Source organism: Zingiber officinale, chromosome 9B (assembly GCF_018446385.1).
Source record: "Zingiber officinale cultivar Zhangliang chromosome 9B, Zo_v1.1, whole genome shotgun sequence".
Taxonomy (NCBI): Eukaryota; Viridiplantae; Streptophyta; class Magnoliopsida; order Zingiberales; family Zingiberaceae; genus Zingiber; species Zingiber officinale.
In genome coordinates, this window is record NC_056003.1 from 2,496,980 (window position 1) to 2,510,892 (window position 13,913).

Genomic DNA, 13,913 nt, shown 5'->3' on the forward strand with positions numbered 1-13,913 from the left:
ATATATATATATATATATATATATATATATATATATATATATATATATATATATATGTAATACAGTTGGTACCTGTAAGGTGATTTTGTTGCAAGGCCATGGGGCATTGACTCTCATACAAAAATCATTGCTGGATGAAAATTTTCATAATTTATCAGACAATATCCATAAATAATTTATAAATATTAATAAAATTCTTACCATTACCAAACTTATAAATAGATTAAAAAACCAAAAAGAATTATCTAGGCTCAATTCGATCTAATTACCTTATCAAATAAATTTAAACAAAATAAAATTTAACTTACCTTTGTTCTTAGTTCTTAGTTCTTAATTCTTGAGAGATTAAAGAATTGATATATTAGATCACCTGTAATGGGATATTAAATGGGTATTATAATATTTATTTAATATTTTTTTTTCATTATGAGTGGTCATTATAATGTCTACTCACATAAAAAGAGAATGGGAGTTCAAAGGCAATGCCCCTCTCTCACTTTTTTTTAATTTTTTTAAACGGTAGAAATTAAATGTTATTTTTAAAAAATAGTAATTTTTTTAAAAAAGTAATAATAATAATAATAATAATTTAAATATTTTAAAATATATTTATTTAATATGATATAATTTTAATATGATTAAATAGATGATGAAACTTATAAATAATAAGTATTAATATTAGAAGGAATGTGAATGAAAGAGATATATTATTATAATAAATATGTAATAATAAATTTTGTATTTTTCGATAAGATGGGGGATATTATAACGATAATACAGTAGAGATGCTCTTATCTGTTAATCGAATTCCTATACCAAAAGAAATCAACCTTGGACCTTTAGATTCTTTATAATGGTTAAGGTGGATGAATAAAGCCACAGAAAACTGGACAAACTAAACATATGGACCCTCTGCGACAAAGCACCCTTGACAACTCCTCAACCAATCTACCTATCTATCTATCACCTCTGCAGCAGCTCATGTGTTCAGATAAGAAGCTAAGTCATGAGTAGGAGAGAATGAGATCATGCTACCGTCCTAATTAAAGCAAAGTTGAACAAGCTTTTGGTGACCTCAGGCCCCATTTGTGTCAGAGGCCTTGTGGCAGTAACTTGTTTTAGCAAGTCCCTACCATGTGAGCTGTTGAATGCTCATAATCTATACCTCAACCTCTGTATCAGGCTTACGTGCATGAGATGCAAGCTTAGATTAATGGAAGGTCCTAGGCCTTTGAACATGGGTTCCTTTTATTTACTCTCTGCTCCTTGTTGACCTTAATGAGCACTACTGCATTCTGAAAAATGCAAGGAGCTAGCTAGCTAGCCATGAGATAAATGTGAATTATCTGAAGATGGATCGAGTTGAATTGGTTGGTGGAAAAAGGAGAAGTGGTCCACTGAGAACGATCCCGAGTCTGCTTTGATGAAACTGCAAGCAAAAGTAGGTAAGAAGGGGAGTGCTGCTCTGCAGTAGAAGTAGAACTCAACAGAGTGAAAGAAAAAGAAGAAAGCAAATGAGAAGATGACCACTGTTGATTCATTGAATTATTCGGATCAATGTGTTAGAGTTCTTTGTTTGAATTTTATGAATCAGAAATGAAAAACTCATGTCGACACTGAGATGGCACAATGATTTCCTCCAGATTGCAGAGAACAGAGCAAGGTCATCAATCAAACAAAGTGGGCGGTCAGGGGTTTTCATTGATTGATTCTCCCCATTGTCATGTTGGAGATAGGTAACAAACGCACTCTAACTAAAGCTTTCGTATCGCCTCCAAACTGTCTATTATATGCCACCAATGGAGCCACCCTCGTGCCCAAAAGCTTTAACCACCACCCGATGTCCTCGCCCTCATGAGCTGTATAAGAGAAGAAAATAGAGAGTTAAGAGAGATGCTGGGGACAAAAGACCTGATTTTGGAGAGGTTATTGCGGCAAAGATTGCTTTTTGGGAGAGGTTATTCGCCATTATCGCAGCAAAAATGACGAGGAAGAAAAGGAGAGTAGGCAGCTGCTTTCCAGGTGTTGTTGTCACCAGTGGAATCTTCTGCAACTCGAGCCATTTCTAGGGTTCCAGATTGGGAGTTTGCTTGGCGCCCGCGCCATACGAGTGCAGTCAAGGTGTTTGCTTTCGATCCTCAGAGAAGGATTTGTAACAGAAAACTATGGAAATAATGCTTTTTTTTGTTTTGTTTTTGAAAAAGAAAAATCATGAAGAACTGCTGTTCAAAAGCTGGCATTTTGCTACGAGTGGTTGGCCAACAGCTCAAAGCTTGCCTGAAATAATACCACTCCCTTTCATGTTTTGCCATTACTGTTACCTCTGAAATGCAAAGATAGTATCAGTACTATCACTCATTTGCAAATTGCCAGAGTTTTTTTTAGTATCACCTTCATTTGACTATCTTGCAGGTAAGAGTTGATCATGAGAAAATTTTGATAATGTGTTGAAGGGAGCATCAGTAGAAGATGGTAGGAGTATTGCAGTTCTTCGATTTCGGTCAAACCAGCTCCTCCCGCAAGTTGCTGGCACTCAATCGACACAATAGTGGTGAGATTACATCTTGCAAGATGTAAATGTACATGGACCTATAACTTTCTTTTAAGTTAGAACTCAAGAAAACATATACAAACCTTCAACTTTATTGCTCGAGTTAAGTTTTCACTATCATAATTCCTGATCTTTCTGCCTTCACAGGTCTTGAACCTCCTAGAAATAGCTTAGAGGTTCCTCCTATGAATACTTGCCATAATTTTCAACTGGTTCATGAAGACATTCAAGTAAGTTGTTGGGCTTAAGAATTGTTCTTCAGAGTATTCATGGCTTCTTTAGGCAAGCATTTCGCTGATTTAGCAATAATAGAACCAAAATTACTATCATTTGTGTATATCTGAACGTACGTGCTTCTGGTTATGTTTCTGATTCGGTACTTGAGATTTTTCTTCGTCGATTTATGTGAATCTTCTTGTGGGGATTTAACAAGGACCGAGAACAAAAATTGATTCCCTTTTTATATTTACATGATTTCAGTGCTCAAGTTACTATAAAGAGGACGTTTGCCAACAATCTCACACCAAAAAATTGATTGCTGTTGAAAGGCTCCACAGAACAAAGGATCAGCATAATAGACCCAGTGTTGTGGCTCGATTAATGGGAATGGAGTCACTGCCTTCAGACACCAAGCCTACTATACATCCGAAAGAGTTAAATGATCATAAAAGGCTAAGAAAGAAAGCGAACTTTGTTTCTTCAAGTCGACAACCATCATTTATGACCAAGCCAATTGAACATCCAAAAAATTTGTTTCCTTGTGACATCAAGCGAGATTTCAATCCACATTCAGGGATCTATGAGATTGATAAGCCACTGCCACGAGAACATCCTCAGGAGGAGTTGTTGCAGAAATTCAAAAAGGAATTTGAGGCATGGCAAGTATCTAAGGTACAGGAACTCAAACATGATCCTCTACATAGGAGATATATGAATACTCTTTCACAAGGCAGTCTCAACAATGAGAAAGTATCTCGGTATCATGTTCCATCAGCTAGATCAGTCATAGATCATGATGAGCAAGCGAATTTTTTGGAGTATGAGGAGTCTGTGAGTAATATCGATGATAATGGGGTGACAAAACACGATGCTAGCACCACTGTGTTTGATTATGGGCAAAGTATGTGTGTTTCACCAGGAAGGATAGTGATTCTCAAACCTAATCTTGAAGTGAATGATGGCATTGAGGAGTCCTGCTTATGTTCACCATTGATGTTAAAGAAACAAACGAATATGCACGATTTTCTTGAACAGGTAAAGGAAAGACTCATTGTAGAAATGCAAGGAAAGCCTAGAGCTGAGATCACAACTAGGTGGACTGAACACGAGATTTTTGTCAGCGAAGCATTGGCTGATTCTGAGCAGATTTCATCAAAAACATTCAAACGAAACGGAGGACCGGTTTCTACAGGTGATAAGATTGCCACAGTGCAGGCAAAATCAACAAGTTCATACAGAAATGAAATCCAATTCAGAGGAAAGAGTTCACCAGGGTTTATTAGCATGAATGCTACAAAATCATCAGAGAAAATGGAGAATGTTTTGAAGGACGAAACAGAGAGAGATAGCATTTTGATTTTTCGACAAAAGCCTATTACATATCTTTCAAACAAAGAAGCAGAAAAAGAAACATTCGGTACAATGCACCATTTTCTGAACAAGGAAAATGCCAATTTAAGTTACTTGGAGAAAAGGAAAGCCCTTAATGTGTCAAAATCTTTTAGGCGTGACCAGACACATGCATTCGATGATGAGAGCGAGTCACCAAAGAACCTCACAAGGTCATATTCAGCTCCTGTTTCAGGAACTGAATTCAGGAAACTTCTTTTAGAGGACAGGAATGTATTGACAGCGGCACACATCCATCGGACGCATGAAACATCTGATAACAACATAATTGAACAAAGGAAGGCAAAGAAAGATGGTTTTAACATTAGGAACAGAGTTTCAAGTTTGAGGCAGAACCTCATGCTGAAAAGTAAGATTTTTGGGAAAAGGAGACAACTAATGGATCAATCACTGGAAGACGAAATATTTTTCATGACAGCCATCGAAACCACACCATCTGTTCTTATGAACATAGCCTTTGAACAGGCAAATATCCTATCAAAATAGATGATTCCTCTATAGACTAATACTTTGAATACAAAATTTATTTGATTGGAATTGATGTGTTCAGGATAACTCCACTGAGGTGCCTCCAAGCCCAGCATCAGTGTGCAGCAGCTCCTATGATGAGATCTGTAGGCCTTACTATCCGAGTCCAGTATCTCCATTGGAGGCGGTTTTCGATGAAGATTTTCCATCCCTACCTCCCTATGAAGAACTAAATTCCGATCGTCAGGGTGAGGACTCTTTTTCTTGTCTATTCATTACAATAGCCTTGGCATTTCCATGATTTTTTTCCTTCACATCTATCTGTTCTATATCTTCATAAATAGTTGAGTCATGAATGTATTTCAATAGACATGAACACATGGAAGCAATCAAAGGCCTGCCACTTATTATCAATGACTTTTATTTTAGATACTAACAAAAAGATTCTTTGCCTAATCAATAGAGAAACTAGTTTGTTTACATGGAAGAACTTGGAAAAAAGAGTCACAGCATGGATTAATTGAACCTTTAGAGTGGTTGCTGTATCGTTATAATGATTTATTGCATTCAATCAAGACACAATTTACCTTAAATTCTCTAATTGTAGTCACTCTTGCATCAGATACTAGTTATCTTTTTCCAGAGTCAAATTTGTCAGAAGAACTTGAGTATGATGGATCAACAGAAGCAAAAGGTGAGACAAAACAAACAAAAAATGAACTTCAGGAGTTTGAGTGCACTGCCAAAGCTTATGTAAGAAATATCCTCTTCACCTCTGGCCTGTTTGATAAAAGCCACTCTGATCAAGCACTTTGGGAATGGGGCACTCCAAGAAAACCCATTTCCATGCTAGTTTTTGAGGAAGTTGAAGAAACATATCAAATCAGCTGCAACATGGAAAGTAGCACATCCCTCCTAAATGGTGGCAACACTGAGGTAAGTCACAGAATCCTATTCGATCTACTGAATGAGGCATTGATGAGGGCAGTCCAGAATTCAAAGCCTGATTCGGCATTCAAGAAGTGGGATATCGGCAAAAAGAGGTTACCGCATGGGAATGAACTGTTGGAGACATTGTGGCAACAGATTCAATTGAACATATGTCCACCTGAAGATGAGCTATGCTCTATGCTGAGCATGGTGGCTAGGGATCTGAGTACTAGCTGGTCCAGTATGTTACATGAAGACCTTGATATAATCTGCGCGGACATGGAGTCCCTGATTATAGAGAATTTAACTGATGAGCTTGTCGACAACTTGGGTTTTAGCTGTGTTCAGTGTTATTAGTATGATTTATTTGAATTTTCCAACCATTCTTGGGTACTTGTGCTTGGGGACTCACATTACTCAACCAAGTTACAGTGTTGTCTATTTTTATTGGTTTTTTCTTTTAGTTCTTGTTTTGAAACAAAGTGTGGATAATGTATTCTTGCTATATAGTGGAATAAGAATAATAAGTATAACATTGTGATGAAAAGGGTCCTTGTTAATAAGATTCTCATAGTGTGTGATGTGAATCATACAGATTTGATGAAGATAGGTGAAGTAATTAGTTTATCTAAGATTGAGGAGGAAATCAAATTTACATATAAAAATTATATATATATTTTTTACTATCAGTACTTCATATGACATGTGTATAGAAAGAAAGTTAGTTTCAGTTGAAAGTTGTGTGAGACACAAAGTGATTTTATCAAAATAATTATAAAAATTTGAGTTTTGTAATCGAAATCAATTTGTTTTTGTTAGATTTATAATTTTGCTACTTGACAAAGCATTTGAATAATAATATCACTATTCCATTAACAAAGGGTAAAGGGACAAGAGTTAAAAAGATTTTAGAATTTTAAAGAGCATTCTTTTAGGGGGCGTAAAATGCAATGGACAATTATAATTTATCCTTCAAAGTATACCTCTTCCAAAAAAAAAAAATGTCAGGATTACAACATCATATGACTTTGGGCAAATAATTTCAGAATGAAAAAGGGAGGTCCGCACCAATAATGAAATTTTTTACAACAAATAAATTAATGGAAGTCCTCAAATAATACACAAGTTAATGATGTTCACACAAAAAAGAACCCCCAACAAGCTTCAGCCAGTATAAAAGAAAACTTTAGGTTGAGGGTATTCCAATATCAGAAACAGCAGGAAGAAGGTTAGCATAAATCCTTGTGATGACCTTTACTTATTCCCACTCATTCCCCAACTAGCATAATGATCACATACAAAACCAAAAAAGAAAAACAAAAATTTTGCACAAAACATATATGGTAGTATGTTGTTGTTAGCCCCATCTCACTGTGATGAAGCTGCTTTCTCCAGTGTTATGATGGTGATCCAATTTTGATTTAAGCAAATCAGAGGTGGCGTAGAAATAATCAACTTCCAGCTAAGAGAATACTTGAAGTGCGTCAGAAACAAAAAGTTCCTCAGTTCACTGGAACTTTGAGCTTGCTCATGCCGATCTCCAGCTTCCCCACACTGGCTTCATTTTTTTCAACACCAGGTTTTGCATCTTTAACCTGTAGCCATGGATGCTGCAGACACTGAGCGGCAGTCGGCCGCTTCTCAGGACAAAAATCAAGTAGAGGGCAAAGGAACTCAGCGAATTCACGAGCATCATCCTGGGGGAATTTGTATTTCTCAACCAGGAGTTTATCAAATGGCCAGAATTTGAGTCTTCGGATCCTCTTGAGGTCTCCGTACCTGTCAAAGTAGTCCTTTGACCGGGACCCTGTCGTAGCGATCTGAGCAGATGGAAGTGGTTAGGTGATATGAAACAATAACAGAGTTATAATAAGTAAGCTCACCTTTTTGGGCATCTTTCCAAGGAGCTCCATCATCAAAGCCAAGTGATCCTGTCATGAGGTTCAAGTCAATTGCTGGAAATTAAGTCATAAGAAAACAGGAACTTGTTTCCAAAAAGAAAAATGCAGATTGGTCTATACAAGCAGTTCTCATTTAGACAATGCTTTTCAAATCCATTGCTTCTTCAAACAACAAGCTCAGAAAGAGTCAAAAAATGCTAAACATCACTTGGAACAAGAATTTGATATAAGAATTGTCCCTAAATGTTCGACGTGTTCATGGGCAATGGTCAAATAGCATAAGATTGTCTTTGAAGTCCTTACTAGCCAACAAGAAACTATCCAATTCTTAGTACCTAAAATGCAGCAATCACCTGCAAGTCAACGTAATGGCTAACCAGTGTGATGTGATATCAAGTAATACAGGAGATGCTTTGTTGCTGCAAATAGATAACAGTGATAATTTAGCCTCTATTACACTTGTTGCTAATTTTTTCATCATCTGAATTGTTTATTTTGTTACACATTAATCACTAGATCGAATAGGTAATTAATGATGATGCAATACTTCCATTACTTATCTCTCCTTTAGCTAAATGGCCAGCTAATACAGGCTAATAGAAAGACTCAGGTCTTGTAGAACTGCACCATGCCTCGTTAACTCCTAATTCTCTAAAAGAATATATTCACCCATATTTTTTCTGATAAACAATGAAACCAGCATCCTAGAACATTTTTTGGAAGCTATCTTCAACATATTAATGGTACAACTTTTTGCCAAATTAAAGATAGTGTTTCTCTAGAACAAAAAAGGATTCTACTATAATAACAGATCTTACCACAGTAAATGATCAGATTCATAAAACTAAAGACATAGGAGTGACAAGAAACTTGTCTAACATTAGCTTGGTTTCATGATACTAAAACACCTTGTTGTCAAGATAGATATCACTAAAGATTCAATTTTTACTAAAATTCTACCTAGAGGCATTCATAGAGTCGACTGTGGCTTTAACTAGTAACCAACTTTTTGATAAAATGTGGAAGTATGACTTCTCACATAAGCATATATAGGCTACCTTTTTAATAAAATTTCTAAATTGTCTCAAAACAGCTTCTTACTTGCCTTATTAATGTTCAAAAACTATAAAACAAAAGAAAACCATGTTAACATACAGGAAAGAGTCATACCTCATCCTCACTATACCCTTGGCCACCTTTTGGAGTAAATAACATATCCCCAGTAGCAAGCTCATAAGCCATGCAAGCAAAGGACCACATGTCTGTAGAACAATCATATCCAGCACCAAGAATTACCTCAGGTGACCGATATTGTCTAGTCTGTATATCATCAGTTAACTTCTTGTCCGACCAACAAGCATTCCCGAAATCCACAATCTTGGATCGAAGATCAATCCCATCCAAGCTCCTTTCCTGCAGCGCCAGATCTGTAGTTGATGCTCTTCTCTCAGAGATCCGTGCCCTTGCCTGCTTTGCCCTCTCCTTTAGTCTCTTTTCAATCAAATTGACCACTGCTGTCCCATTGGGCTTGCCTTCTGGTCGCTCCAGGATTGGCGTGAATCCAGACCTGACTGGGTCTTTTGCAGGATCAATGGTGGAGATCAGAAGAACATTCTCCAGCTTCAAATCCGTGTGAATGATACCCAACTCCCTGTGCAAATAATCAAGACCCAACAAGATAGACTTGCATATGTATTTCACCCTGTCTAGCCCAATGCCTTTGTAGCGGTTGTGCTTCACAAGTCGAAGTAGGCTATCGCCAAGGAACTCAACTACCAGGCAGAGATGCTGCCCGTTAGGGCCAGAATGCTTAAAGTGATCAATTAGTCGAACTATGCACTTAGAATTTGAGGCATCCCCTTCTGCAACTGCAGATAGAAGTTCAATCTCATGGAGAGCAGCTTGAGCAAACTCTGGTGCACTTTTTTGAATTTTGAGAGCAACAAAATTCTACAGAACATCGAAAAATGAACATTACATAGGCTCATAGGCAGGTTGATAAAATTGAAGAACTTAATAAGGCAAAGGAAAACAAATTAACATACTGTGATAGCGCACCACAAATCAGGGAAAAGAAAATTAAAAATAGGAAAATGAATACAAGATAAACGGATAGAGACCGAAACAGAGGTAGAGTGGGCGTACAAGCATCCAGAGCCAAAAATGAGGAAAAATTCATAGTGACGTATGATGCGAACCACAGATCAGTCGTCACGCCAAGCGATTATGCAGGCAAAGTCATTATAAGAACAGATTTGAATGATAAAGAAATTATAAGTTGTCCGATAAATAATATCAAGTAATCAAACCGAACGAAGCAATTGCGGAAAATTAATGAAGCGTGATCAGGAATAGGTTCCGTGTTTGACCATTATTGAACAATAATCATTAATCCGTACATTGATTGCAGAAAAGCGCCAATAATTAATCAATCAAATAGATGATCGAGTAATTAAGTGCCAGTTCAAAGCCAATCCGCGAAGAGATAAACAACAAACGCGCGTAATCGCATATAGAACTTCAATAATTTATCCAAAAATTTCTATCTTTGACGACGATTCACACAGAGATCGGCCATGAAAGCCGAGATCTTTCCCTGCGGAATCATTCGCAGGGATAAAAACGGGAAAATCACAAGAAGAAACGACAAAAGAAGATTCGTCAAGAGAGCGAACCGCGGATCGGGTGTCATAGGCGAGCCAGACGGTGGAGAAATGACCCCACCCGAGCTTCCGCTGGGCGATATAGCGCCCTCCGGCGAACTGATCACCGACCCTGACCGCATGGTATCCTCCCTTGCGGTAGGCGTCGACGCCCTCGTCCTCCTCCGATCCAGACGACGAAGAGTACGGCATATTCCTCTTCTCCCCTAGAAGCTCTCACCTTTATCGCTGCCTGGCTATCTCCGAAGGATCCCAAATTTCTCGCGAGCTAAGAAGAAGGCGACGGAAGACGAGGGAGAGAAGGAGAGAAGAAGGGGGAGGAGGGACGCGGATCTGAGGAGGAGGTGGCTGGCGATGGCTACAACTGGCCGACCGAATGCGGAGGAATGGGTGACCGATGACCTCTTTACCAATAAAGGCTTCGGACGGAGACTAGACCAGTGCGAGGGAAGGAAGGTCCTCGCAGCACGAATCGTGAGCCAATGGAGACAATCGACGGCTCGGATTGCATCAAGATGCGCGATTATGTCGATCATATGTGAATGGGGAAGATGAACCGATTTATTAGATGTGACGTGTAATGTATTTTGTTCACGTTATTATGTATAATTTTGATTATATAATCATATAATTAAAATTATCGGAAATAAAATATAATTAAATATTATTTAGTTTTATGTAAATAATATAATAAAAATATATTTATTTGAAAATTTTAATAAATAACTTAATTTAATATTTTACTATATTACCCTTAGTTATAAAATCAACCATATATATCTTTTAAATTCTATAATTTTTTTTATTTTTTATTTTTTATTTTTTATTTTTCATATTTTTCTTTATTTTTATATATTTTTTATTTTTTCTTTTTTTTTAATTTAAAGTGTTTTTTTCTTTTTTTTTAATGTTTTTATTTTATTTTTTTATTTTTTACGTTTTTTATTTTTTATTTATTTTTTTATATTTTTTCTATTATATATATATATTTTTTAATTTTTTTTACTTTTTTTTTCTATTTTTTATGTTTTTTTATTTTCCCCCCATTTTAAAATTATTTTTTAATTTTATTTTACATTTTTTCTATTTTGAAATTTTTAAATTTTTTTAATGTTTTTTACATTTTTTTTATTTTTTTTTTAAGGGGGCGTTTGGTTAAATGATGGGAATAACTATGGGTATGAGTTTGATAGTAGGGTGGAATGGGAATAGTAATGGAAATGAAACCCACCAAGTTATATGGGTTTGGTTGATTCATAAATCTGTAAGTTTTTATTTTTTTATTTTTTATTTTTTTCTTTATATTTTTCTTTTTTATCATATTTTTCTCTTATTCGAGGATATTCTGGGTAAATAAATTCCGTTAATCCCGGAATCAATTTCAGGTTGCATGTCTTTTTACTGGCATGTCGGATATGGAATATTACTCGTAATAGATGTCAGTCGCCTTGCCAACTTTAGCCCAGGGAGATAATCGATGGCTCAGATTGCGTCAAGATGCGTGAATCGATGATGTTCTTCATAGGATGGGGGAAGATGAACATAGGTCCGACTCCGGTTCGGTCGTTTTCGAAGAACTGGACTGACGCGTCAGATTTTACATTTTATCGGAATAAATGAACATGTCGATTTTCTAAATAAGTTCATTTTTTACTCAAAGTACAAAAACATGACAAGCAAACCATTCCATGAACTTATCGATCCATATTTATAAAAAAATAATAATAATAAAATAAAAAGCAACGGAAGTAGCTTAGAGAACACTAAATCTCGGTTTAACATACAACTGATTCAGATGGCAATTCCAATGGATAGACATTCTCATTTCCAATCTTCAAGATGATCAACAAATGTTGATCATTCATATAACATCTAGCTAGTCATGCAGTAATTGAACCAAAAAGTAAACAAGCTTTTAGATACAAACAAGATTTTGCCAAACAACTATGGCATTGAGTCATTAGCGAACATTTAAAAGAATGAGAATAAATACAGCAGCAGCTACTAATAGATCAGATAGTAATTAATACTGATAAAACAGATTCTCCAGTCTTACACTAAAACATTGAGGGTAAATAGTTCATAGCTTGAATCAATCATGCATCAATCACAAGATTTTCCATACAACATAAAGTCAGATTACAAGCTTATTCGATTTTCAACAGATATCTAGTTCATAAAAAGAATTCGAAGCGATATTTTTCTTGAATTCTCTTCTCCTCAATTAATACGTGAGAATCTGAGATTCTTTCCAGTGTTCCATTCTGCTTCTTCTTCTTCATCTCGTAAATAATGAGAATTTGGACTTAAATCTTCAATAACTGTGTTGCTAGGCACGAACTCACAGAGTTCAGACTTCCACAGAGCTGAAGATGGCCATGAAAGAAGACCAGGTGCCGGAAATGGATAGTCCCATCCCGATAGCAACTATAGCAATGTCAGAAGCAGCTTCAGCCCAGCCCAGGTCGAAGTTGAAAGTCTTCAGATGGAAGGCCGCAGGCAGCACGAATCCTAGTATCACACACACGCTGCTCCCGACTAGAGACAGGAAGTCCGCAAAGTTGGGCACAAGAGTGGCCACAAGGCTTACCACCAGAACCACTAGCCACCGGAGCCACCAGCAGTACCTCTTCCCGCAGACCCACCGTTCCGCAACCTCAAACACTGGGTTCATCATCACCGGGAAGGTGAAGAAGAGGTTGATGCAGAGGCCAATCTGGACGACCACCGTGAGAACTCCGGCGCCGAGGTTAGTGGTGATGATGTCCCTGGTCTCATCCCCGAAGGCAGCGTAGCCGAGCGCGCCGAAGAGGCCGTAGATTAGGGCGATAAAGCCCATGGAGACGGCAAGAGTGCGGCCGAACTTGGACTTCTCGGCGGCCTCAGCCTCGAGGGGGAGGACCATTCCGATGCCCTCGAAGGCATAGACGGCGACGCCGACTCCGTATAGGAGGACGGAGGGCCCGGAGAACGCGTGGAGGGGTGGGGGGTTGGAGAACAAGATGGAAAAATCTTCAACGATGACGACGCCCATGGCCCCAAGGTCGACGACGTCCGCGAAGATGCTGAGCGGGGCGAGGAGGGTTAGGGTTTTGATCGAGTTGAGGCCTAGTTGGAACGGCAACATGGCGAAGACATACACCGCTTTCGAGGAGAGGAAGGCGAAGGAGAGGGGAAGAAGGTGGGAGAGGGAGCTGGAGATGAATATGAGGTAGCCGACGCAAAACCCGGCCTGGCTGAGCACGATCATGACATCGACCGCGATGCGGCCGACGGATCCGGAGACGGCGAATCCGAGGTCGCCAAAAGAGGCGATCTTCGCGGATCGATCTGGGTCGATGCGGCGGCGGATGCGGACGAGAAGCATCATGCAGTGGAAGGTGAGGACGGCGACGGATAGGAGAAGGATGACGCCTGCGGCCCAGCCGGTGCGACGGAAGGCGTAGGGGAGTCCGAGGACGCCGGCGCCGACGATGGCGATGAAGACGTTGGCGAACGTCTTCGTCTGCGACGAGAGCGAGCCGGGGTGTCCGCCGCCCACCGGCGGGAGGAGCGGCCCCGATGCGTCGAGGCCGTAGCCGGAGGAGCTCGCTTCGTCGCTGAACCCCATCGAATGAAAGAGCCAAAGGAAGAAATTGGGAAAGAGAAATGAGGATGGAGAAAGGGTACGAAAACAGACGGCCTGCGTCAAGCAGGTCCATGGAATTAATTATATAGACAAAAAAAATGTTTTTTTTTTATTATTTTGCCATAAGGAAAAAAAAAAGTAAG

General features: G+C 38.4%; 3 protein-coding genes across 6 annotated transcripts; 1 reads left to right on the plus strand and 2 right to left on the minus strand.

Annotated features, from left to right (window-relative positions):
• The first annotated feature begins 1,180 nt into the window (after positions 1–1,180).
• Positions 1,181–6,125, plus strand: LOC122024810. 4 transcript variants are annotated; one of them, XM_042583523.1, is made up of 7 exons: positions 1,181–1,445; positions 1,644–1,736; positions 2,413–2,551; positions 2,699–2,781; positions 3,032–4,645; positions 4,731–4,896; positions 5,271–6,125. In XM_042583523.1, exons 3-7 carry the CDS (start codon positions 2,470–2,472, stop codon positions 5,933–5,935), a joined length of 2,610 nt encoding a protein of 869 aa, XP_042439457.1. In that variant the 5' UTR covers positions 1,181–1,445; positions 1,644–1,736; positions 2,413–2,469; the 3' UTR covers positions 5,936–6,125. The 4 variants fall into 4 exon arrangements, with proteins under 4 accessions (XP_042439457.1, XP_042439455.1, XP_042439454.1 ...); XM_042583521.1 differs by having other exon boundaries at positions 1,181–2,121; positions 2,205–2,551; XM_042583520.1 differs by having other exon boundaries at positions 1,181–2,121.
• A 524-nt stretch (positions 6,126–6,649) lies between these two features.
• On the minus strand, positions 6,650–10,568 carry LOC122023815 (SRSF protein kinase 3-like). The gene is made up of 4 exons (XM_042582180.1): positions 10,155–10,568; positions 8,650–9,429; positions 7,462–7,509; positions 6,650–7,398 (listed from the first exon to the last, which is right to left on the minus strand). Exons 1-4 carry the CDS (start codon positions 10,332–10,334, stop codon positions 7,081–7,083), a joined length of 1,326 nt encoding a protein of 441 aa, XP_042438114.1. The 5' UTR covers positions 10,335–10,568; the 3' UTR covers positions 6,650–7,080.
• A 1,579-nt stretch (positions 10,569–12,147) lies between these two features.
• Positions 12,148–13,823, minus strand: LOC122024520 (amino acid transporter AVT3C-like). The gene has a single exon (XM_042583170.1). The coding sequence runs from the start codon at positions 13,750–13,752 to the stop codon at positions 12,493–12,495; it is 1,260 nt and encodes a 419-aa protein (XP_042439104.1). The 5' UTR covers positions 13,753–13,823; the 3' UTR covers positions 12,148–12,492.
• Positions 13,824–13,913: the final 90 nt, after the last annotated feature.